The 26935-nt window shown below is 45.1% G+C and overlaps 1 protein-coding gene across 1 annotated transcript in view; it reads right to left on the bottom strand.

The window, feature by feature from the left end:
* Window positions 1–26935, bottom strand: part of CERS6 (ceramide synthase 6) — a 242054-nt gene that overhangs the window by 112257 nt on the left and 102862 nt on the right. The window contains exon 4 of the mRNA XM_040357813.1: window positions 17636–17693. Within this exon, the coding sequence (XP_040213747.1) occupies window positions 17636–17693 (58 nt within the window). The remainder of the gene's footprint in view (window positions 1–17635; window positions 17694–26935) is intronic.

Below are 26935 nucleotides of genomic sequence, written 5' to 3'. Positions count from 1 at the left end.
AAATTGCTGCATTTGTAAATTTCAGAAGCCAATATAAAAAAATAGTAATGGAAAAAAAAGCACTTGTGGGTTTAACCAATTTTTTTTTAATTCTCCTTTAACCACTTGACCACTGGGCACTTAAACCCCCTTCCTAACCAGACCAATTTTCAGCTTTCGGTGCTCTCACAATTGTACCCATTTGAAATTTTTGTCCTTTTTTTTACACAAATAGAGCTTTCTTTTGGTGGTATTAGATCACCTCTGGGTTTTTTATTTTTTGCGCTATAAAAGAAAAACGACAGAAAATTCTGTAAAAATAAATAAATAAAAACTTGTTTCTGTCATATTCACAGGTTATTTCTCACACACAGCATATGCATACCACGAATGACACCCCAAAACACATTCTGCTATTCCTCCCGAGTATGGCGATACCCCAAGTGTGCGACTTTTACACAGCGTGGCCACATACAGAGGCCCAACATGCAGGGAGCACCATCAGGCGTTCTGGAGCACCCAGGCCAATTCTGACATTTCTCTCCTACATGGAAAAAATCACCATTTATTTGCTAGAAAATTACATAGAACCCCAAAACATTATATATGCAGAGTATTGGGGTATTGCGGAGTATTGGGGTATTGCAGAGTATTGGGGTATTGCGGAGTATTGGGGGCATTGCGGAGTATTGGGGGCATTGCAGAGTATTTGGGTATTGCAGAGTATCGCGCAGGGTATTGGGGTATTGCAGAGTATTGGGGTATTGCAGAGTATTGCGCAGGGTATTGCAGAGTATCGGGGTATTGCAGAGTATCGAGGTATTGCAGAGTATCGAGGTATGGCAGTGTATGGGGTATGGCAGAGTATGGGGTATGGCAGGCAGAGTATGGGGTATGGCAGGCAGAGTATGGGGTATTGCAGGCAGAGTATTGGGGTATTGCAGAGTATTGGGGTATTGCAGAGTATTGGGGTATTGCAGAGTATGGGGTATGGCAGGCAGAGTATGGGGTATGGCAGGCAGAGTATGGGGTATGGCAGGCAGAGTATGGGGGTATTGCAGGCAGAGTATTGGGGTATTGCAGGCAGAGTAATGGGGTATTGCAGGTAGAGTATTGGGGTATTGCAGGCAGAGTAATGGGGTATTGCAGGCAGAGTAATGGGGTATTGCAGGCAGAGTAATGGGGTATTACAGGCAGAGTAATGGGGTATTGCAGGCAGAGTATTGGGGTATTGCAGGCAGAGTATTGGGGTATTGCAGGCAGAGTAATGGGGTATTGCAGGCAGAGTAATGGGGTATTGCAGGCAGAATATTGGGGTATTGCAGGCAGAGTATTGGGGTATTGCAGGCAGAGTATGGGTTATTGCAGAGTATTGCGCAGGGAAGGATGGCTGGATCTGTGACTGCAGTTGTCACAGATCCAGCCACAGCAGCTGCTGACACCCGCTCCCCCCCCCCTCTCTCTGTACCGAACGGTACAGAGAGGAGAGGGAGGAACCGGCGTCATCAAATGACGCCGGTTTGTTTACAAGTGATCGCTCCGTCATTTGACGGAGCGATCACGTGGTAAATGGCCGCGATCAGCGGCTATTTACCGTCATCCGTGATGCGCCGGGTCTTCTAGACCCGGCGAGCACGGACACTTCCGCGAGCGCGCCCCAGGGGACGCGCAAACGCGGAAGTGCACGAGGACGTCCCAGGGACGTCCTGTCAGGGTAACTCGACCGCGCTGTAGCAGTATTTTTGCTATAGCGCGGTCGGCAAGTGGTTAAGGGGGTGTGGCAGGAGATGGGTCCTATGCCTATATACTTGTGCGAATGTGTGTCCCTCATTCCCATTTCCAAAAGTTGGGAGGTCAGCTGTATGTATGGTGATTCTCATATCTCTTTGTAAAGCCTCATACACACGATTGGATTTTCTGCGGATAAAGCGTATAACTTTTGTCCGAAGGGCGTTGGCCTAGAACTTGTCTTGCATACAAACGGCAAATAATTGTCGGCCAACAAACACAAAACTATGTGGTTTTTCAGATCCACCAGCGCCACCCTTTGGGCAACTTCTGCTAATGTTGTGTTATGGTTATCATTGCTTCTGAGCATGCGTGTTTGAACTTTTGAGTTTTGTCTGAAGGACTTGTGTACACACAGTCGGATAATCCGACAACACACATTTGTTGGCAGAATATTTTAAAGCATGTTATCCAACATTTGTTGGCGGAAAATCCAACAACAATTGTCCGATAGGGCATACAAACAGTTGGATTTTCCAACGACAGCCTGCCATCACACAATTCCCGTCGGAAAATCCGACTGCGTGTACGGGCCTTAAGATGTGTTCCCGTTTAAAGGAGTGCTGCTGAACCAGAGCCATTGACAATTTCAGCTGTATTTCTGAATATAGCTCTCCATGTGTTTTTGTATTTCAATTGTTTATTGCTGTCAATGTCCCCCACTGGTCACAAGGACAGGAAGTAAAGTAAAATCTTCCTAACAGTAGCAGGGATAGAAATAAAAACCTCACAAGGTTATACTCCTCCCCTATTATAATCAGCAGCAGGGATGGTACAGCAGAATCTCAAAATGAAATATAAATGCTCCTGAATACCATTTTGCATATCAACAATACATCATATTCATTACTTACCGTATTTATCGGGGGAAAAGCGCGCTCCCGCGTATAGCGCGCACCCCTAAAGTTGCCCGAATTCCTGTGGAAAAAAGATGTTTTGTACTTACAGTTTTGGTGTCTTGCGTGGCGTCCATCGGCGGCCTCGTCGGGTCCGGCGTCCGTTTGCGGCTTCGGGTGTCCTCTTCGTCGGGTCCGGCGTCCGTCTGCGGCTTCGGGTGTCCTCTTCGTCGGGTCCGGCGTCCGTCTGCGGCTTCGGGTGTCCTCTTCGTTGGGTCCAGCGTCCTTCTGCGGCGTCCTCGCGTCCTCCCCGCTTGTTTCCCGCGCCGAGTTTGAATACTGCGCCGAAATATACCGAGCGCAGTACACTCGTGTATCGTCGGGCAGGCTCGGCAACTCTCGCGCTGACGTCCTGTACGCTCAGGACGTCAGCGCGAGAGGCGCCGAGACTGCCCGCTCGGTATATGTCGGCGCAGTATTCAAACTCGTGGCGGGAAAGCGGGTATCGGCGTATACCGCACACCCACGGTTTTGCCCTGATTTTCAGGGCAAAATAGTGCGCGGTATACGCCGATAAATACGGTATGTCTTTTGTTTTTCTACATTAGGAAACTAGTTCCTGTGCATGCCCTTCAAATATATTGTAAAAGAATATCCTCCTGCAAACGCCATTCAAGCCTGCCAAGTAGGATATAGCATTGCCCTGGAGTCCTCTCTCCTTTTAAAGCAGGTTATTTTATATCCAAGGATACATTGCTTTAAAGTTGAACACAAGTCAGATATAAAAGGCACACATTATTGCAAAATAATTAAAGCGGCTTAAAGGAGTTGTAAATTTTTTTTTGAAATGACTGTTTACAGGGTATAGAGACATAATAGTTAACTGATTCCTTTTAAAAACGATTAAAAATAGATACAAATCAATCATATAATGTACCTGTAGTTTCTAGATTCGTTTTTGCATGTTGTTTCCTGCCTCTGTGCTGTACAGAGCCACAGAGCCAATATGGTTTGGAAAACAAAACTGATTGGTGCTAAGGGGTTTTAGACACACAGTAATCACACCTCCTTGATTAGTGACCACAGAGAGAAAGCTCCCAGTACTGTGGTTATCAGGAAACAGACAACCAGGAAGTGTGGAGATCAGAGAAGAATTACAGCAACTTGAGAGCAAAAACGAACAATGAGGACATGAAAACAGCACTGCATTAAGTAAAGGAAGCTATTAAGATTAAAAAAAAAATCCTTTACAAACCCTTTAAGTATCTTAATTTGACTTGGTATTAGCCTCTTAACCTCCCTGGCGGTATGATTATTTCAGATTTTAGGTGCTGAAAGCGGTACAATTATTTTGCATGGAAGTTTGGCGTTTTATATTGTAGGCCTGTAATTCTTAGGAATAACTCACTTAAATCTGTCCAAACAAGAGTCTAGTAGACATCCCGGGTATGATAAAGTTTGAAAAACAAAATCATAAATTATAATATAATAAATAACTATAAATAATTATAAAAAATAATAATGTAATTATAATAAAAATTATTCAATAATGTAATCAAATAAAAATCACTGACATTTGCTCAGTTGCAGAATTGTCGCTGTCATTACTTTTATTGTTTGATGACGAATTTCCCCACAAATCGCTATCGCTCAATTCTGCAAGTGATTCTAATTTATTATCCCTGTTTCCTAGCTGCTCTAAAACCACTTTTGATGTAAAGGGACACTTTTTGGTTGCTATGGACAATCTACAGTTTGCAGGGAGAAAGAAAGGTTTTTATTATATAAAATGACATGTAGGACACTGGACAGACCACTAGGGACAAAGGGGGGGGTGTATTTTTTACATACAGTACTGTAATCTATAAGATTACAGTATACTGTATGTATTGTGTGTATTTACTTCTTTGAATTTGGCTCCGATCTCCGCCCCCGTGACATCGTAACGTCGCAGGGAACGGAGCTCGGTGGCACACAGGCACTGTGTAAATCGAGCGAGGACACAGCTCTATCACACAGCGGGGAGGCATCGCAGGATCCAGGGACAAGGTAAGTAACTCCCTGCCTGTGGACACTGCGAGGCGATCCCGAGTCTGGCTCGGGGTTACCGCTTTTGGTTCTGAAATTCCACCCCGAGCCCGACTCGGGAATACCGCTGAGGGGGTTAAAGGCTAAGTTCACCTTTTATAAAAAAAATTATAATAATAAATACACATTGTGCAAGCAAAAAATGTGCATTTAAGGCATTGCACACTCAATCAGCAGATCACTGGTGCAATGCTTGGATCCTGCAGACTCGCCAGTACACAGTCTTCCCGTACCTCTATTACAGCCACACAGGGGTTGGTTTACTAAATCTGGGGGAAGCTAATTGGCTACCATACACAACTGTACCAGACTCTCCATTTTTAGAAAATCAACCCCAATGTTAATGAAAGGCAGGAAGAATCAATGGACTACAGGTGCGCTCACCAGTTCCCTCAAAGTTCATTGAGAACTACACAGAGGTTGATGGTATTTGTAGTTCATTCATTCACAGAACTTGGAACCTCGCACATGTTTAAATTTTGACAGCGAGTGTGGGGAGAAGATTCCAGACCACTGTCATGGGGAGGGGGATGGGGAAGAAAGGAACAAAGAGAACTTGCTTCTCCAGGTGAGAAATGAAAGCCTGATGGATCCGGTGGGTGGCCATCTGTCTAACAGAAATAAGAAGAAATGGCCGCACCCCAAATAATTTTTCTGGCAGTTGTGGCTGAAATTTTAGTTGGTATAGCTGACCGTGGTTTGGTTTCAACAGAACCCCTTATTTTCTTCTTCTTGATTCAAGTTTGAACACTGCTGATTGGCATTCTCAATTTCTTGGATATTTTTTTTATATCCCTTTCCTGTTTTTTACAGTTCAACTACCTTTTCCCGCAGATCCTTTCACAATTCTTTTGCTTTCCCCATGACTCAGAATCCAGAAAAGTCAGTGCAGCACTGGATGAAAGATGCAAGGGTCTGTCAGGAGTCCAGAAACTCATTGACCTTTTATACACACACACTAATTACAAGCAAACAGATCACAGGTGAGCCATTCAAACCCCTTTTGTGTGAAACTTGTGTGCATGTTATCAGGCCAAAATCACCAGGGTATGAAAACTTTTGATCAGGGTCATTTGGGTAATTTCTGTTGTCATATTTTAAAAGGAGTAAACACAGTTGATTGATAATAAATGACTTCAGCCAAACACTAACCGTGAGTGAAAGAAATGTTTTTTTGTGTTATCTTTATATTCTAAAATATAATATAATTATAATATATTACATAAAATGCCCAGGAAATCATAAATTCTGCAAGGGTATGTAAACTTATGAGCACAACTGTTCAAAACCTTTGACAGGTAAAGCATCTCTTGTATATTTATTCCATCAACGCATTTAAATGTTTTTCTGGAGTACAGCTTTAAGGTAGCCTCACTTCCCTGATTACATTTTCTATGATATAATATAAAGTGAACATCGATGACAGAGAGTAGAGTTGCCCCATACCAGCCAAAGCAGGCATGCAGGTGCAGGATTTCAGATTGAGAAAAATTGCCAGCAGATTCACATGAAGATGTAAGGTAGGGTGACCAGACGTTCCCGGTTTTTCGGGGACAGTCCCCTGGCTGAGAACATTGTCCCAAGTCTGCCCCCGGTTTTGTCCCCGGATTTAGGGCCAGACTAAACGTAGACAGGGCATCCCATGCTGGCTGAGAAACAGACTTTTGGTTCGAAAGCCGACATCCCCTGCTGGACGATCTCACTACCACTCCTGCTCTTCAGTGGAGGAGAGGCAGAGCCAAAAAATTACTGTGTGGAGGGCTGAGACCAGTAGATGAGCATATGGGGGGGGGGGTCTGTTTGTACACAGGTGAGGGCAGAGGGGGGGCAGGGGTCAGAGCTGATGCAGCTTCATGGAGCAATGGAGAGTTTAGCTGTTGGGGAGGAAGGGCTGAAAGGTGGTGTGCATAGTGCTCTGTGTATTATGCAGTCTCGTGCCCAGTGCTCTGTGTATTATGCAGTTCCGTGCCCAGTGCTCTGTGTATTATGCGGTCCAGTGCCCAGCACTCTGTGTATTATGCTGTCCCATGCCCAGTGCTCTGTGTATTATGCGGTCCCGTGCCTTGCGCTGTGTGTATTATGCGGTCCCGTGCCCAGCGCTCTGTGTATTTTGCGGTCCTGTGCCCAGCACTCTGTGTATTATGCAGTCCCTTGCCCAGGGCTCTGTGTATTATGCTGTCCAATGCCCAGCGCTGTGTGTAATATGCGGTCCTGTGCCCAGCACTCTGTGTATTTTGCGGTCCCGTGCCCAGCGTTCTGTGTATTTTGCGGTCCTGTGCCCAGCACTCTTTGTAGTATGCGGTCCTGTGCCCAGCGCTCTGTGTATTATGTGGTCCCATGCCCAGCGCTCTGTGTATTAAGTGGTCCTGTGCCCAGCACTCTTAAAAAATAAATACAAATAGGTCCCCGGATTTCATTTTAAAAATCTGGTCAACTTAACTTGAAGGGGTTGGAAAGGTTTTTTTTTTTTTTTTTTTTTCTAAATAGGTTCCTTTAAGCTAGTGCATTGTTGGTTCTCTTACCTTTTCCTTCGATTTCCCGTCTAAATGTTTTTTTCTTTGTTTTCTTTGTCTGAATTTCCCACTTCATGATTCTCCTCAGTAAGCTGTTCTGGCTGACTAACCCCCAGCCAGATGACAGGGGCAAGCTTACTGAGGAGAAACAGAAAGTGAGAAATTCAGACAAAGAAAAAGGAAAAGGTAAGTGAACCAACAATGCACTAGCTTAAAGGGACCTATTTAGAAAATAAAAAACGAACCTTTACAACCCCTTTAAGGAATTGTTAAATGATTTTACCCTCCATCATTGCCCAATACCTGTGTAGCACCCCCTTACTTTAAGTATGGGCACTATGCTAAAGTTAGTGGGGAATGGGAGAGTTATTTTGCTCCCATTCGCAATTTTCTAAAATTGGGACTTCTGTCACTCCAGAAACGTCCACTGGGTCAGTCTGTGCTCCAGGGATGCAATACCATCCCTGGCCAGCAGTTGGCGCCAGAGGGGTACTGGCAGAGCAACTTTCCCCAGCAGCCAATCAGAGAAGTTTCTCCCTCGCAAGGCATGCTGGGGAGGGGTATATCTGTGACAGGTGTCATGTGCTAATCGAGTTTTGCGGGGTCCCAGTTCCAGGTGCGGCATCCACCTTCAGGGTGCGCGCCTCCATGGACCCCGCCAGCGAGGCCCACCAGGCCAGAACTGCAGTCTACATAAACCCTCATCCAGAGATAAAAAGGGACTCCAGTGACTTACTGGGTTCCCGGTTCTATTGAAAGGATCCCAGGCTGGGTGCCATTCGATTGGGGAGTCGGCTTGAGGGGAACCCGGAGGCAGGTTGTCCAATAGGGCTTGAACGAACCATTCGGGGATCTGGTGACCGGAATGGTGACAGGTATGTGCTGCTGTCATCCGGTGACCTATGCTAAAAACCTACTGGGAGGATTCGCTCAATCTATCCATCTAGCTCACCTAAAGTAATTGGCCTGTGGCAGAGGCCCTAGAGCCAGGTCTGTGAGAGAGATCTGTTCCTCTCAGAAAATCCTAAGTGACACTTCGGCTGCCAGGCTTGTGAGAGGGGTCTGTCCGGGGGCACTTTACCCACTCCAACTCGAGTGGCGACGAATAACAGTTTGGTACTCTATTGAGCAAGTACTGCTTACCATATTTATCGTGGTATAACGCGCTCCCGCGTATACCGCGCACCCCTAAAGTTGCCCCGAATCCTGTGGAAAAAAAGTTTTTTTTGTACTTACAGTTTTGGTGTCTTGTGCGGCATCCATCGGCGGCCTCGTCGGGTCCGGCGTCCGTCTGCGGCTTCGGGTGTCCTCTTCGTCGGGTCCGGCGTCCTTCTGCGGCGTCCTCGCGTCCTCCCCGCTCGTTTCCCGCGCCGAGTTTGAATACTGCGCCAACATATACAGAGCGCAGTACACTCGTGTATTGTCAAAAGAAGGTACAGCGCTGATGTAAGTGAAATAAATTGTGAATATTTCTTGCTTTGGGTATTATGAGCAATAGGTACTAGCTGCTTTTGTCACTTATTATCATTCTTTTATTATCACGTATTAGCGCAGTGTTTTCCTTTGGTTTTTTCCTTAGGAATTTTTTACACTCGTGTATTGTCGGCAATGCTCGGCTACCCGCGCTGACGTCCTGTACGCGGGAGGAGCCGAGACTGCCCGACAATACACGAGTGTACTGCGCTCGGTATATGTCGGCGCAGTATTCAAACTCGGCGCGGGAAAGCGGGTATCGGCGTATACCGCGCACCCACGATTTTGCCCTAATTTTCAGGGCAAAAAAGTGCGCGGTATACGCCGATAAATACGGTAATTAATATCCGGGCCTGACACTGCGAGGATCTTCTTTCTCCTTCATCAACCTGCTCTTCCCACTTAATGTTGATGTTGGCCGTGTTTGGCCTGGAATAAAGCATTGGAAAAACCCTTTATTCACTGTCTGGACTTTCGCTCGCTGCTTTGTTCTCCAACTGCACCCATACGCCACATTAAGGTAACTCAATATGCCGATCCCAAAAACAAATCAGCGGCTCCTTCGGGGGTAGCGCTACACCTGCAATATCATTTTTCGGTAATGTGACTCTAGATAGATAAATAAACACAAATAAGAACGGAAGATTTTCAATCAAGCTCTCAGAAATATGGTCTATCTGCATAGACTGTAAAGTTGCTATGGTGTTCAAAAAATAGTTAAAATCCTTGGATTTGATAGAGTATTTTTATATATTTTTTTGACTTTTTAAAATGTAAAAAAGTCAAATAGTTGCTAGGCAACTTTGTATCAGGAAAGACTAGTAAAATGCATAAACAGCCCAATTTAATCCCATTTTTGCAGCGTTATTTTATTCTAACAACTAAAACTCAAAAATTGCAAATATACAGCAACAAAAACATAGCATCTATTAAATAAGTAAATACATCAAATGTGAATAAAAAATAATATTAAACCCGATTGTGTATTTCTTAAAACCACTAAATGTACTTTTAAATACAGGCAGTGGAAGTACCTGAATATAGCTTCTCATAGAAGCTTCTTGCAATCACCCACAAAGCAGATCCCAGGGAGAATTAAGATCAACACGGTGTCTAATGGTTGCCATACACGATTCGATCTTTTTATCCGATCAACGTGCAATTCAATCAAAGCAATTGAAACGGTAATCGATTAAGCCATATTTTCTCAGCCAATCAATTTAGACTTTGTTTAGCTAAGACTTAAAGAGGTTGTAAAGGTTCCGGTTTTCTATTTTTAAAAACAAACATGTCATACTTACCTCCACTGTGCAGTTGGTTATGCACAGAGTGGCCCCAAACCTCCTCTTCTGGGATCCCTTTGTGCCGCTCCTGGCTCCTCCTCTTCTCGAGTGTCCTGTCGGAAAAGTGCTCTCCTACGGGACACCCACATGCTCCCGTGTCCTGCTGCTGCGTCTGTTGACAAAGACAGCAGAATTCGGCTCCGCCGCCTAGTGCCAGCGTCATTGTATTTGATTGACAGCAGCGGGAGCCAATGGCTGTGCTGATATCAACCTATCCAATCAGGACACGAGACACCGGCCGGATCTGGTGTGCTCATTTCCGTTGCAGGAATTACAATTACGGTAAGTATAAGGGGGGATCAGGGGGGCTGGAGTAAAGAAGGTTTTTTACCCTAATGCATAGAATGCATTAAGGTGAAAAACGCTGAGGTTTTAACGTCCGCCCACTGTATATATACGTCCTCTTTTTAAAGATGGATATCTCGGTAACGGCAGCAGCTGCTGCCACAACCAAGGTATCCATCTCTTCTGTGGGCGGGCGTGTAAACGATAACGGCGGTCTTCGCGGCGGATTCGCCGCGAGATCGCCGTTATCGGTGGCGGGAGAGGGGGCCCCCCCTCCCACCGCTCTTCCGCGCCCTCCGCCGCTTACCGGAGCCATCGGTAGCGGCGGAGGAGATCGGATGCTGCTGGCTCTTCAGTGAGGACTCGAGTGAGGGCAAGATGGCCCCCACCCGTCCTCATAGCTTTGCTGGGCGGAAGTGACGTCAAAACGTCAGTCCCGCCCAGTGTCTTAAAGAGACAATTTTTTTGTTGTCATTTTTTTAAATGACAAATTTTCCTTTTTTTTTTTCTTGCATTTAAGTCTAAATATGAGATCTTAGGTCTTTTTGACCCCAGATCTCATATTTAAGAGGACCTGTCATGCTTTTTTCTATTACAAGGGATGTTTACATTCCTTGTAATAGGAATAAAAGTGATACATTTTTTTTTATTATTATTTCAGTGTAAAAAATTATAAAATCAATAATAATAAATAAGAAAACAAAAAAAATAATTATTTTAAAGCGCCCCGTCCCGACGAGCTCACTCGCAGAAGCGAACGCATACGCGAGTAGCGCCCGCATATGAAAACGGTGTTCAAACCACACAAGTGAGGTATCGCCGCGATCGTTAGAGCGAGAGCAATAATTCTAGCCTACTCTGTAGCTCAAAAGATGCAACCTATAGCATTTTTTAAACGTCGCCTATCGAGATTTTTATGGGTAAAAGTTTGACGCCATTCCACGAGCGGGCGCAATTTTTAAGCGTGACATGTTGGGTATCATTTTACTCGGCATAACATTATCTTTCACAATATATAAAAAAATTGGGCCAAATTTATTGTTGTCTTATTTTTTAATTCAAAAAAGTGAATTTTTTCCAAAAAAAGTGCGCTTGTAAGACCGCTGCGCAAATACGGTGTGACAAAAAGTATTGCAATGACCGCCATTTTATTCCCTAGGGTGTTAGAAAAAAATATATATAATTTTTGGGGGTTTAAGTAATTTTCTAGCAAAAAAAAATGTTTTAGTCTTGTAAACGCAGAATCTGAAAAACACCTTCTGTCCTTAAAGCGGTTCTCCACCCTAAAGTGGAGTCCCGCTGATCGGAACCCTCCCCCCCTCCGGTGTCACATTTGACACCTTTCAGGGGGGAGGGGGGTGCAGATACCTGTCTAAAGAGTATTTGCACCCACTTCCGGCCCGGCATTCACGGGCAAAAGACGGGCATTCCGTCACATTCCGTCAACCCCCCCCCCCCCCCCGTTGTGTGCTGGGAACACTCGGCTCCCAGCACACAGCGGGAGCCAATCGGCGGGCGCGGAGCGACTCGCGCATGCGCCGTAGGGAACCGGGCAGTGAAGCTGCAGCGCTTCACTTCCTGGTTCCCTCAGCGTGGATGGCGGGGGGATTGGCAGAGAGACGAGCGATCGCTCGTCCTCTGCTGCGATCGGCGCTGGACTCCAGGACAGGTAAGTGTCCTAATATTAAAAGTCAGCAGCTGCAGTATTTGTAGCTGCTGGCTTTTAATATTTTTTTCCCATGGCACATCCGCTTTAAGTGGTTAATGAAACTGAGTTGATCATCCAGAGCAAAAAATGACCAATCGTGTTGCATTAATCATCATGAATATGATTATATTTTGATTGATCAGATTATGAGATTACTAGTGGAAACAGAGATGTGATCGATCACTTCCAATCATAAGTTACAAATGTATCTAAACAAAATCCTTTTCACTGTTTGTGGCATATTGATCAAACAGGTTTTCAACTATAGATCGCTTAGTACAAGCAAAAAAGTTTGACTGGAAAATAAATCGATCGTTTATCGATGTGCCACCATAACACTGTGAGACTGCTAACAGGACCAGGAAGTAAAGATCAACTGCAGTGCAGTGCCCAACATAACAATTCAAGTCCTGGAAATATGTTTACGCTAGCACTCGCTTTTCTGTGTATTTTGATGCAAACAAACCCAAATGACAATTTTCAAATCTAATGAAAAACTTAAACATATTCCACACTTAATTTAAGCCCGGAAAAATGTCCCTGTTTTACCAATCAGACTGTATCATCACACGCTGTAGTAACAGTAACATTTGATCTGGCGCATATGGGTAGATTTAGGCCCCTTTCAGACTGGGGCGGGAGCCGCGGTGGTGGTACAACGCCGCTAAAAATAGCGGCGCTATACCGCCGGGATTGCCGCGGGAATCGGCCGCTAGCGGTGCAGTATTAACCCCCACTAGCAGCCCATAAAGGGTTAATACCGCCCGCAATGCGCCTCTATAGAGGCCCATTGTGGGCGGTATTGCCGCGGTTTCCCATTGTTTTCAATGGGAAGGAGCGGTGAAGGAGCGGTATACATGCCGCTCCTCTCACCGCTCCAAAGATGCTGCTGACAGGAGATTTTTTTGTCTCCCGCCAGCGCATCGCCTGTGAAGGAGTTTTTCAGGCGGGATAGCAGCGCTATTTTTAGCGCTGTACCGCCTGAAAAACTCCTCAATGTGAAAGGGGCCTTACTAAAACAGGAGCATTCAGAATATGGTGCAGCTTTGTATGGTAGCCAATCAGCTCCAAACTTCAGCTTGTTCAATTAAGTTTTAACAATAAAACCCTGGAAGCTGATTGGTTTCTATGCAGAGCTGTACCAGATTTTGCATTTTCCAGTTGCAAATCTGTCCCATAACATTTAGTTGTTTGTTAGTGAATTAAAGCAATAATGAAAGCAAAAACAATAGTATGTTATATTGCAGCTTACCAATTCTTAGATGTAATTGCTGTTTTAGTTTTCTTTTAAAGGCTTTGTTTCCTTTATTTTCACCTGCTGATCTGGCCAGTAAGTCTGTTAGTTTTTGACCGACCAAGCTGTGCAGACAAAGTAGCAGTTAGAGGGTTGAGACAAACCATTTAACACCAGCAAGGGTGCTTACACTGGCCAGCTTTTACGTAAAACCTTTATTTTTATGAAAAACTTGGTCAATTTGAAGTTTGTTGTCAAAAAGTGTGGTCGTGTGTATTGGCCTTTATAACCCTCCTCCAAAATTAAAGAAAAAAGGGCCAGATTCAGGTACCTGCGCCGCGGCGTAACGTATCTCGTTTACGTTACACCGCCGCAAGTTTTCAGCGTAAGTGCCTGATCCTCAAAGCACTTACCTGGAAACTTGCGGCGGTGTAACGTAAAGACGTCCGGCGCAAGCCCGCCTAATTCAAATGGGGTGTGTACCATTAAAATTAGGCGCGCTCCCGCGCTGAACGTTCTGCGCATGCTCCTTTTGCAATTTTCCCGACGTGCTTTGTGCAAAATTACGGCGCCCTGACGTGTTTGTGAATGGCGACGTGCGTAACGTACTTACGCCGTACTTACGCCGAAAAAATAAATACATTTAAATTCGAAGCGGGAACGACGGCCATACTTTAACATGGCTGGTGTAAAGTTAAGCAATGAAAAATATTGCTTAACTTTGCGACGGGAAAAAACAGCGTTACGCACGCGAGTAGGTTCGTGGATCGCCGTAAATGCTAATTTGCATACCCGACGCTGGAAAACGGCGCGAACTCCACCCAGCGGCGGCCGAAGTATTGCAGCCTAAGATCCGAAGGCGTACGAAGCCGTAAGCCTGTCGGATCTTAGCCAAAAGCCGTCGTATCTTGTTTGTGAATCACAAATCAAGATACGACGCGGCAAATTTTAAAATACTCCGGCGTATTTGTTCTGTGAATCTGGCCCAAAGTTTTTACCTTTAGTTCTACTTTAAGTTGTTTGTCAGGTCCATCTAAATCTGCTAGTCTAACATTACTCCCCCCCCCCCCCCCCAGACTGACAATGCTGCTGTCGAAAGGTGCCTCCATTACTCCTCCAGTGCAGTGGAGACACCCTGACAAGAAGTGTGTTATTGGCCCGATGACCAGGTGAAAATAAAGGAAAAAAATGCTGGAAAATAAAATGTATGCAGTCACCACATATAAAGGCTCATTTGGCTGTACTTCTCCTGTGAATCACAAGAGTGCAGTTCATTCTGCACTCCTGTGACCCATTTTCAGCAGGCCGAAGCCCACTGTCAGCTGACATCACAGAGCCGGTTCAGGCTCGAGAAAGATCACGACCATATGGTCGGGATCTGCCCACATGCCTGGACCGGAACCCGGCTCATCCACTCCCACCGCCTCCACAGCCTAGCACTCCAGTGAGAGCGGGGGGGGGGGGGGCAGAGCAGACAGCGGTGACTGACAGCACCAACTCTCTGCTCAGGGAGCTCTGAGAACCAAGCGATCACTCAGTTCTCAGCCTTAGAGCCGGTGGGGGACAGATGCAGCATCGGATCGATATACTGCATCCACCTAGGTAAGTATGATTCTACAATAAAAAAAATCCCATACTTCTTTTTTAAAGATTGTTACAGTAGGTGAACCCGATATTGTGTCAATCTCGCTCTCTTTCTCGGCGAGATTGAGCACCTACGAGCCCCATCGCGGGAGCCAGCGCCGAGCTGGCTTGCCGCGATGGAGACAGAGCCGTCATAGAACCGACGGGAGATCCGACTTGGATTCCCACCAATTCTACATGTGTGCGGCGTTTGTTATGAATCCTGAGGGGGAAGTCCCCGCCGGATTTTAAATAAAAATCCGGCATGGGTTCCCCCCTCAGGAGCATACCGGGCCCTTAAGTCCGTTATGGGTTGTAAGGAGAGCCCCCCCTACGCCGAAAAAAAACGGCGTAGGGTGTCCCCCTACAATCCATACCAGACCCGTATCCAAAGCACGCTACCCGGCCGGCCAGGAAGGGAGTGGGGACGAGCGAGCGCCCCCCCCCTCCTGAGCCGTACCAGGCCGCATGCCCTCAACATGGGGGGGTTGGGTGCTCTGGGGCAGGGGGGCGCACTGCGGCCCCCCCCCCACCTCAGAGCACCCTGTCCCCATGTTGATGAGGACAGGGCCCCTTCCCGACAACCCTGGCCGTTGGTTGTCGGGGTATGCGGGCGGGAGGCTTATCGGAATCTGGGAGCCCCCTTTAATAAGGGGGCCCCCAGATACCGGCCCCCCACCCTAAGTGAATGGATATGGGGTACATCGTACCCCTAACCATTCACATGTAGGAAAAATGTCAATGTTAATAAACACACCACACAAGGGTTTTTAAAATAATTTATTTTTCTGCTCCGGAGGCCCCCCCTGTCTTCTTTATTAGCTCTGTTTACCAGGGGGGGCTTCTTCTTTGACGTCTTCGGGTGGGTGGGGGCCGCCGTCTGGTTCTCTTCCACCGCCGGGGGGGGTCGCTTTTAAAAAAGCCCCCACCCCCGGCGGGTTTCCTCCGGCGACTTCGGCGGGGGGCTTCTTCTTCCGCTATCCCGACGGGTCTTCTCCGCTATCCGGGGGGTCTTCTCAACTCTCCGGGGGTCTCCTTCTATGTTCGCCGCTCTCCGCTGTTGACTCGGCGCACCCCGGTTCTTCCTCCAGCTGTCCGGTGCCTTCTCCTTCAGCGCTGAACGTCTATCTTCTTCTTCCGTGCTGTGAAGTGTTCTTCTTCTTCCGGGCTGTGACGTCATCTTCTTCACTTCTCCAGATGTTGACACGCCGGCTCTTCTCGCTGAAATGACGGATGCGCGCCTTGCATCGGACCTATATAGGCCTCACAGTCCCATCATGCTCTGTACCTAACCATGTGATACCTACCCATGTGGGTAGGTATCACATGGGTAGGTACAGAGCATGATGGGACTGTGAGGCCTATATAGGTCCGATGAAAGCAGCGCACCTGCCATTTCAGCGAGAAGAGCCGGCGTGTCAACATCGGGAGAAGAGAAGAAGAGAAGACGTCACAGCACAGCGGCCTGAAGGGAGAAGTAGAAGTCGTCACAGAACAGCGGAAGAAGAGGAGAAGACGTCACAGAACAGCGGAAGAAGGAGAAGGCACCGGACAGCGGGAGGAAGAACCGGGGTGCGCCGAGTCAACAGCGGAGAGCGGCGAACATAGAAGAAGACCCCCCCGGAGCGGAGAAGACGTCACAGAAGAGCGGTGAAGACCCCGGAGAGCAGAAGAAGACCCCCGGAAATCGGAAGAAGAAGCTCCCCCTGGTAAAAGAGCTAAAGAAGACAGGGGGAGCCTCCGGAGCAGACTAATAAAATATTTTAATACCCTGTGTTTTTTATTTGTGTTTTTACCACTTTTCCTCCAGGTGAATGGGTAGGGGTACGATGTACCCCATATCCATTCACTTAGGGTGGGGGGCCGGTATCTGGGGGCCCCCTTATTAAAGGGGGCTCCCAGAGGGCTCCCAGATTCCGATAAGCCTCCCGCCCGCATACCCCGACAACCAACGGCCAGGGTTGTCGGGAAGGGGCCCTGTCCTCATCAACATGGGGACAGGGTGCTCTGGGGTGGGGGGGCCGCAGTGCGCCCCCCTGCCCCAGAGCACCCAACCCCCCCATGTTGAGGGCATGCAGCCTGGTACGGCTCAGGAGGGGGGGGGGCGCTCGCTCGTCCCCACTCCTTTCCTGACTGGCCGGGTAGCGTGCTTTGGATACGGGTCTGGTATGGATTGTAGGGGGACCCCCTACGCCGTTTTTTCGGCGTAGGGGGGCTCTCCTTACAACCCATAACAGACCTAAGGGCCCGGTATGCTCCTGAGGGGGGAACCCATGCCGGATTTTTATTTAAAATCCGGCGGGGACTTCCCCCTCAGGATTCATAACAAACGCCGCACACGTGTAGAATTGGCGGGAATCCAAGTTGGATCTCCCGTCGCTTCTATGACGCGCTTGCTGGGATGTGCTGTCACTATTCCAGTGAGTGCGAGATCTCGGCACCATGTCGCCGAGAATCAGCGCGATGCTGTCGTGCTAAAAACACAATATCACAAACACCTACTGTATGCTGCAAAATAATCAATTTTAGTGTTTTGGTTTAATACCACTTTAAGGCATATATCTTATAACTGGATAAAAAAAAATCAGATAAAAAAATATTCAGATTTGATTGGCCCCTTTGGGTTTGGAATGGCAGCTAATTATAAGTATTAGTGCAGCATTTCTAAGTAAGCCCTTAAATGTTAATGCTTGGTTTATTACACCAAATAAACACCAACGCATGTTAAAAAATTAAAAATAAAATAAAAAATGTACCTACTGTACCTTTTTCAGATATCTGATCCCATATGTGAAGATATAAAGGTTGAATGTAAACTTCCACCTGTAAAAAAAAAAAAAAAAAACATTACACTCATTTATTATGTGATACAATAACTCAGGGTTTGACAAATTTGCTTGGAATCTAGGAGCCAGCTAAAAAAGTTAGGAGCCAGAAAACGCACCCCGTCCCGACGAGCTTGCGCGCAGAAGCGAACACATACGTGAGCAGCGCCCGCATATGTAAACAGTGTTCAAACCACACATGTGAGGTATCGCCGCGATTGGTAGAGCGAGAGCAATAATTCTAGCCCTAGACCTCCTCTGTAACTCAAAACATGCAACCTGTAGATTTTTTTAAACGTCGCTTATGAAGATTTTAAAGGGTAAAAGTTTGTCGGCATTCCACGAGCGGACGCAATTTTGAAGCATGACATGTTGGGTATGAATTTACTCGACGTAACTTTATCTTTCATAATATTAAAAAAAATGGGGATAATTTTACTGTTGTCTTATTTTTTTATTAAAAAAAGTGTAATTTTTTTCCCAAAAAAGTGCGCTTGTAAGACCGCTGCGCAAATACGGCGTGACAGAAAGTATTGCAACGATCGCCAATTTATTCTCTAGGGTGTTAGAATAAAAAATATATATAATGTTTGGGGGTTCTAATTAGAGGGAAGAAGATGGCAGTGAATATAGAGAAAAATGACATTAGAATTGCTGTTTAACTTGTAATGCTTAACTTGTAATACCAACGGCCACCACCAGATGGCGCCAGCTCACACAAGGAAGAGCTGGGGACTTCACAAAAGAAAAATCTTTTTTTTTTTTTTTTTGCCCACCTTCCAAACCAAGGACCTGATCCACAACGAGCGGGCTTAACTTAAATATTCGGATTTAAGTTACACCGCCGCAAAATCTCTACCTAAGTGCCCGATCCACAAAGCACTTACCTAGAAATTTTGAGCGGTGTAACTTAAATCCGTCCGACGTAAGGCGTTCCTAATCTAATGGGGCGAGTCCCATTTAAATTAGGTGCGCTCCTGCGCCGGACGTACTGCGCATGCTCCCGACGTTATTTTCCCGACGTTCTTTGCGCGGTTTTACGTTGCGCCGGGTTTTGAGAATCGCGACGGGCGTAAAAAAAAAAAGAGTTGCGGCGGGAATTTTTTTTTTTTTTTTTTAAATGACAGCGATGCGGGATAGAAGGGTATACTTTTACAAGGTGTAAACAGTTTACACTTTGTAAAAGCAGCCCTAATTTTACGACGGCAAACTAATACTTACGGAGAAAAAACAAAGCGTAAATGCTTCGTGGATCTCCGTAAGTTACAAATTTTCATACCCGACGCTGGATTTCGACGAGAAATGCCCCCAGCGGCGGATGCGGTACTGCATCCTAAGATCCGACAGTGTAAGTCCCTTACACATGTCGGATCTTCTGCCTATCTATGAGAAACTGATTCTGTGGATCAGTTCCATAGATAGAAACAGGGATACGACGGCGTATCAGTAGATACGCCGGCGTATCCCTTTTGTGGATCAGGCCCAGGGATACGACCGCGTATCAGTAGATACGCCGGCGTATCCCTTTTGTGGATCAGGCCCCAAGTCGCCAGGATGCTATTTCTAGTCGCCATGGCGACCTGGCGACCGGGATTTGTCGAGCCCTGCAATAACAGATTATACTAATATTAAAATGGTCAGGTTTGTCTACAAATTGACAAGGGTAGCTAGTTACCGTATATCATACCACTGAATGACAAAGGCAACATGAACATATTTAGGACATTATCATTTTTGAAATGTTGTTTCCTGTTTACTTTTTTTATGACTTTGTTTTATAAAAATGTTTGTAACTTATTTCAATAGGCAGATTTTTTTTGCATTTTTCTAAAGCATTGAGATTCAAGATCTTTAATTTTTTAACAGTTTAGCAGGGCTGAGCAGAATGTCAGCAATAAAGATCCTAAGACCAATTAGTAGCCAGAATGTGATCTAACTTTTAGGTGAATCATAACTGTCAGTTTTGTATTGGAGTTGTCTGGGGATGAGAACAACCAAGATGAAAGAGTTGAAATGAAAAGCTTGATCAGATGTCTAATTGCAAAATAAATAAAAAAACAAAGACTGTATAACACAAATGATCCGAAAATAAAGCAAAACTAAAACCATCAATTCAACAATTAAAAAAAAAAGTAATGGACCCTAACAAACTAAATATAAGGACTATAACGGTACCCAGTTTTTGTAAAAAGTATAAAAAAATATTTATTATACAGTATGATAAAAATTGCACATGTGTATATATATCAAACATACAAAACACACAAAAACTGCACATATAACATAACCAAAACCATCTAGTACTCCTTGAATACAGGTTCTTGATGGCTCCCCTATGGTGGAGCACAGTGAGGCCCCATACACACGATAGAATTTATCCGCAGATACGGTTCAGCGGACCGTATCCGCGGATAAATCCTCTCTAAGATTTCAGAGGATTTCAATGCGATGGCGTGTACACACCATCGCATTGAAATCCGCGCTGAAATCCTCTGCCGATGACGTGTCGCGCCGTCGCCGCTATTATGACGCGGCGACGGGCGCGACGCTGTCATATAAGGAATTCCACGCATGCGTCTATTCATTACGGCGCGTGCGGGGAATCCCTTTGGACGGATGGATCCGGTAAGTCTGTACAGACGAGCGGATCCATCCGTTGGAATGGATTCCAGCAGATAGATATTCTGTGCATGTCGACAAATATTTATCTGCTGGAAATCCATTCCAGGGGAGATTTATCTGCGGATAGATATCCGACGGAGTGTACACACCATAGGATCTATCCGCAGAAACCCATTTGATGGGATTTATCTGCGGATAGATTCTATGGTGTGTATGGGGCCTCAGTTGCTGTAATTTCAATGCAGTTTGCGTTTCGCAGGAGATAACCTGCTTCTACCGGAAAAGTTTCAGCAAGAACACTGAAAATGGAATGGTACATATATCAGTTACAGCTTGTTATTTGAACAATAAATGCACCGTGTGACCAGCTGTTATTTCATACCTCAGTTAATAGTAAAAAAACTCCCAATCATAGGCGTGCGCACATAGAGCCAGATCCACGTAGACCGGCGTAATTTTAAGCAGGTGTAGCGTATCGTATTTACAATGTTTCATGTTGTTACAAACTTGGCAGACTGCCCAGATTTTTAGGAAGCATTAGGAAGGAAGCATTAGTTACAATGTTTGCTGTTAAAAACTTGGCAGACTGCCTGGATTTTTTCTTCACACACATAGAAGTTTATCGGGTTCTAAAAAATTTGTTTTTTTTAATGTCATTAAAAATGATCATGTGTGGGCTTCAGAGCATTTTTCGGGTTCTGAAAAACGGGCAATTTTTTCACAATGTTTTTAACGCTGTCGTTTTTCGATTTGTAAAAAATGGTCGTGTTTGGGCTTTAATGACGTGAAAAACCTGTGCATGCTCAGAAGCAAGTTATGAGACGGGAGCGATTGTTCTGGTAAAACTAGCGTTAGTAATGGAGATAGCACATTCATCACGCTGTAACAGACAGAAAAGCGCGAATCGTCTCTCACCAAACTTTTACTAAAACGAAATCAGCAAAAGAAGCCCCAAGCGTGGCGTCATCCACATGGAACTTCCCCTTTATAGTTCCATCGTACGTGTTGTACGTCACTGCGCTTTGCTAGAGCATTTTTTTTCCACGATCGTGTGTAGGCAAGGCCGGTTTAATGATCGGGTTGAAAAAAACGTCGTTTTTTATAGAGCCTGAAAAACTTCATTTTTTACAACCCGAAAAACGGTCGTGTGTACGCGGCATTAGTTACAATGTTTCCTGTTAAAAACTTGGCAGACTGCCCAATATTTTCTTTTGACAGCTGATAAGTCTCTCCACTTGTTATATGAAAGAATTGCCAAACTCCCGTCAGGGGGGTTGAATAGAGATAATGATTTCTTAAAGATTAAGGGCCAGATCCACGTAGCGCATCATAATTTTAGGCAGGCGTAGCGTATCGTAGTAACGCTACGCCGCCGATACTTTGAGAGGCAGGTGCTGTATTCACAAAGCACTTGCCTCTAAAGTTACGGCGGCGTAGCGTAAATGTGTCGGCGTAAGGGCGCGTAATTCAAATGACAAAGATGTGGGCGTGTTTTATGTTAATTCTACTTGACCCCACGTAAATGACGTTTTTTGAGGTTTTGAAGAGTCTTGGGTGTGATAAAGCCTTCAACCCTGGGTCCACATTTACCAACAGTAACCAACACACCGATTCTTCAGGTGTTCATAGAGATTTTGTTAGGAAGCAGACGGTAGCTCAGGGCTTCTCCCTCATGAAGAGACCCCTGTGCTGCCAAAAAGCAACAGTTCCACAGATACAATGGGAGTGTGTGTCTGAATACTGGCCTGTCCTTGATGAATGTCGGGTAACCTGACCAGAACAAAGACCAGACCAAAGCAGGTTGGAAATTGTTAGACCTTTGTTACACGAGAGGTATTCTGAACCTTTAGTGTACCTCATACTGCTAGGCCTTAGCTTATTGTTGGTGTAACTTTGCTATTAAATGGACTAAGCTGCAACGGAAAACTGTAGATTTATATAGGAATGTAAAAGCAATGTTCACTGCTGTCCTTATCAAGGCCATACTGCAAAAAAGAAAGCAATTCCAATATTTATTTATTTTTATTTAAAAAAAGGGGGGTTGCCATCCAGGGCTCTGAGGACCTCTGGGCCCTTTAATAAAAAACACACATATATATATATATATATATATATATATATATATATATATATATAAAAACATTTTTATAAAAAGAAATTACAAAAAAAGGGGGGTTTCCATCCGGAACCCTGGGGACCTCCGGGCCCCTGGGAACCTCTGGGCCCTTTAATAAAAATAAAACATTTTAAAAAAGAAACCCCTGGGCCCTTAAATAAAAAATAAATAAAAACTATATATAAAAAAAAAATTATAAAAAATAAATAAAAAAAAGGGGGGGTTGCCATCCAGGCCCCTGGGGACCTCCGGGCCCCTGGGGATCTCAGGACCCCTTACAAAAAAAAGGGGGTTGCCATCCGGGCCCTTGGGGACCTCTGGGCCCCTACAGGTGTACTGCCTGTACCCCCCTGATGGCGGCCCTGATTAAACCCCTAAAAACCTTCTCCGGGGGGCTGTTATAATGCCTCTCTAGGCAAAATTTATAATCTGTCCTTTGCAAGCTTCCCATATCATATGCACATTGACACATCCAAGGTGAACAGCACCACTCCAAAACTGCACGTTTTCTCCGCTGTGGACACTGAGGGTTCCAACACAAGAACCGGTCTATGTTCACGATCCAGGGCACTAGTAGTCGCTATCTGCTCATCAGTACTATCAACTCCTTCATATACCTTTATTGATCCACAAAGGGGTATGGCCATATACAAAACATCCCAGCCCAGGTATTTTTATTATTATTATTATACAGGATTTATATAGTGCCAACAGTTTGCGCAGCGCTTTACATCAGGGAAGACAGTACAGTCACAATACAAATCAATACAGGAGGGATCAGAGGGCCCTGATCGTTAGAGCTTACAATCTAGAAGGGAGGGTCAAGTGGAACAAAGGGTAGTTAGCTGTGGGGGATGATCAGATGGACTCAAATGAAAATACAGTTGTTAGGTGTGGGTAGGATAGGCTTCTCTGAAGAGGAGGGTTTTCAGGGATCCTCTGAAAGCTAATAGAGAAGGAGATAGACGGATAGATTGGGGTAAGGAGTTCCATAGGCTTGGAGAGGCTCTGGAAAAGTCCTGGAGACTAGCATGGGAGCAGGTGATGAGAGAGCTAGAGAGTAGGAGGACTTGAGAAGAACGAAGAGAACGATTAGGTTGGGTATTTAGAAACTAGGTCATTGATGTAGCTGGGGGCAGAGTTGTGGATGGCTTTGTAGGTAATTATTAGTAGTTTGAATTTAATTTGTTGGGTGAGCGGAAGCCAGTGGAGGGATTGACAGAGGGGAGTAGCAGAGACAGAGCGGTTGGTAAGGTGGATGAGTCTGGCAGCAGCATTCATGATGGACTGAAGGGGGGATAGAGTATGCAGAGGTAAGCCAATGAGGAGGGAGTTGCAGTAATCAAGGCGAGAGATGACCAGGGAGTGAATTAAGAGTTTTGTGGTGTCATTGGTTAGAAAGGGGCGTATTTTGGAGATGTTGCGAAGGTTGAGGCGGCAAGATTTGGACAGTGATTGAATGTGAGGCTTAAAGGACAGTTCAGAGTCCAGGATTACTCCTAGGACCTTGACATGTGGGGATGGGCTGATAGTTGTGCCATCAATTTTGACAGAGAAATCAGGGGAAGAGGCACGTGGGGGAGGGAAAATTATAAGTTCCGTTTTGGATAGATTGAGTTTGAGGAAGTGATGCGACATCCAAAGTGATATATCTGATAGTAAAATAGGTATCGCCCCTCCCCCAAAATTAGGCCTATTAGGGTCCCCGACAGAGGACTTTTTGTATGTGGTCATGACATTAAGGGATCTATAAATGCAAATGAAGGAGTTTATACCAGTGTGGTGTTCATGATAACTATATGCACAAAGACATTTTCATTTTCATATTCTTTCTTATGAACAAAATGTACCTTGTGATTAGGGTTGCCATCTGTCCGGGATTCACCCGGACAGTCCGGGTTTTAAACTATGCGTTCAGGTTTCAGGTGGACTATAACTCAGACACATTATTTAGACTGGGCTGTGGCTCCCCAAGTAACCAAGATAGTCACCCACAAATCTATTGCCGCCCAGGAGCTGTGGGCGGCTGTCTTAGGGCAAGTTAGGCATCACGGGGGGCCAGGGCAATGATGTCAGCAAGAGCAATTTGGCCACACCCACTTTTAGCTGTGGCATGCTATGCAGACCGCATTACTACTCTCGTTTGGGGGCACCCAAAGGCGTCTCAGGTCCATAAGTGTTCGTCGGGTCTGGCTTGAAGAAAAGGTGGCAATCCTACCTCTTCCCCAAATCTAACTTGATTTCATGTCCAGGGCCAACAATGCTATTCAACTACTCTGCAAATGGAAGCAATGCCCTTATGAAGTTCTGGTGACTGGTAAAGAACTTCCTCCAGTGCACATACTCATCAATTGAATACTGAGCTCCGGCAAAGCTAAGCCTGCACAATCAATTTACTTTCTGTTGTGTGCTTCCTCCAATGTGCATGCCTTGTAATACAATACAGAGTTCTAGCACCGTTCAGTCAGTTCATCAACCTCCCTTTCCGCTGTCATTGCGCCGCCCAGTTTTCGCCAGAGAAAGGTCTTATACAGAGCTTTTGCGGTCACGTGACCACAACATAAACAAGAGAATTTTAACATGAGCAACATTAGAAACATCTTAGCGTGATAAAGCAGACTTAGCGGTAACGTTAGAGCTGTCCTGTCACACTCTGGGGTGGGCAAAAGATGACTTGGGCTCAGAGGAAGTGGGTTTGAATGATGCTGGCCATCAGACTGGGGACATAAAGTGGCAGGGAAAAAAGTACTCTCTGAATGGAAAGTGAATATTACAGCAAAAGCTGGTTTTGTTGTTTCAATTTTAATGGAAATCTGAATAAATTTGTATTTGTCTCAGATCTCAAAACACTACAATGTAGCAGCTGCTTTTATAAGACGTTCTATGAATAGAACATTGCTCACTACAAGCAATTACATACATGAGAACATGTGACTTTGTTTCATCAAATTAATAATGCTTAAAGCGGAGGTTCACCCTATAAAAAATTTCTAACACTACGCCGGCGTAATTTCAAAATTCCTGCGTCGTATCTTTGTTTTGAATCCTCAAAACAAGATACAATGGCATCTCGGCTAGATCCGACAGGCGTACGTCTTTGTACGCCGTCGGATCTTAGATGCAATTTTTCGGCGGCCGCCATGTGGCGTTTCCTTTGAAATCCGCGTTGAGTATGCAAATTAGCTATTTCCGTAATTTCCGTTCGGCTTTTTCCGGCGTATAGTTAAAGCTGCTATATGGTGGCGTACTCAATGTTAAGTATGGCCGTCGTTCCCGCCTCGCATTTTGAATTTTTTACGTCGTTTGCGTAAGTCGTCCGTGAATGGGGCTGGACGCCATTTACGTTCACGTCGAAAACAATGACGTCCTTGCGACGTCATTTGAAGCAATGCGCAGTTCGTTCGGCGCGGGGACGCGCTTCATTTAAATGAAACAAGCCCCCTCCCCGCCGAATTTGAATTCCGCGCCCTTACGCCGCGAGAGAAACACTTACGGCGCAAATTCTTTCAGGATTCAAACCAAAGCAAAGTAAGTTACATCGGCGTAGCGTATCTTACATACGCTGCGCCCGGTGCAGATGTATGTGGATCTGCCCCAGTATGTCTATGGCTGTGGTGCCATCTCATGCTCTATGTTTTCCTTTCTTTAGTAAATCACCCTTAATGTTAAATATGTTTGTTATGGACTGTGGGTGCAATATAAGGCGTTAAGCAGTAGAAAGACAAGCCAAGCCTTTATTGGTTTGATTTTCTCAGATGAAAAAAAAAAAAAGAGGTGATAGTATTTCCTAATAGGAGTTAAAATTTACAGGTCCAATGGAATAATTTATACTTTACCAATGTGCAAAAAATATTTCTAATCACCGAAAAAAAAATTATGGAAAGATAACTGGACATCTACTAACGCCTCTGAAATTATTGCATCTAATGACTGAAGTCTACAATAATGTTATGGATATTTAAAGCAAATCAGTGGAAACTTTAAAGGTTCCAGTTAGTAGAACTTCAACCGCACCATCTGAGCTGGCAGTACAGCCTAATAAATAAAGAACATTATATCAATGGTGTGTCATGTTATTTAATTAACAATGTACTCCATCACACCAAATATGCTATAAAGCTGGACATGCCATCTGCTTTTAATAACACGGTCCTATCTGATGCTCAGAACCAATTACTAATTTCACATTATATCTGAATGAATGCTTCTGTGCATTGGCAGCCATATGCAGCAACTTTTATCGCTTAATTAAATTAAACTGGGCCTGGCCCAAAATGAGACAGAAGGAATTCGTTTTTATTTAATGTATTTGATAGATTTAAAATACAAGTTCACCTTTTTTCTTTGCAAATATTTTTTATTGTATTTTTCATAGATACACAATAAGGCACGAATAAAGGTCATAACAATGTAACAGAATCTTCGTCATACTTTGTGTTCATCACTGTGTCTGGGAAGGCCACAAATTATCATTCAACTCGGAAATAACAACATAGGGCCTT

Source organism: Rana temporaria, chromosome 6 (genome assembly GCF_905171775.1).
Source record: "Rana temporaria chromosome 6, aRanTem1.1, whole genome shotgun sequence".
Classification (NCBI taxonomy): Eukaryota; Metazoa; Chordata; class Amphibia; order Anura; family Ranidae; genus Rana; species Rana temporaria.
Note: the sequence above shows the minus strand (reverse complement) of the source record. Positions and strands in the feature narration are given on the sequence as shown.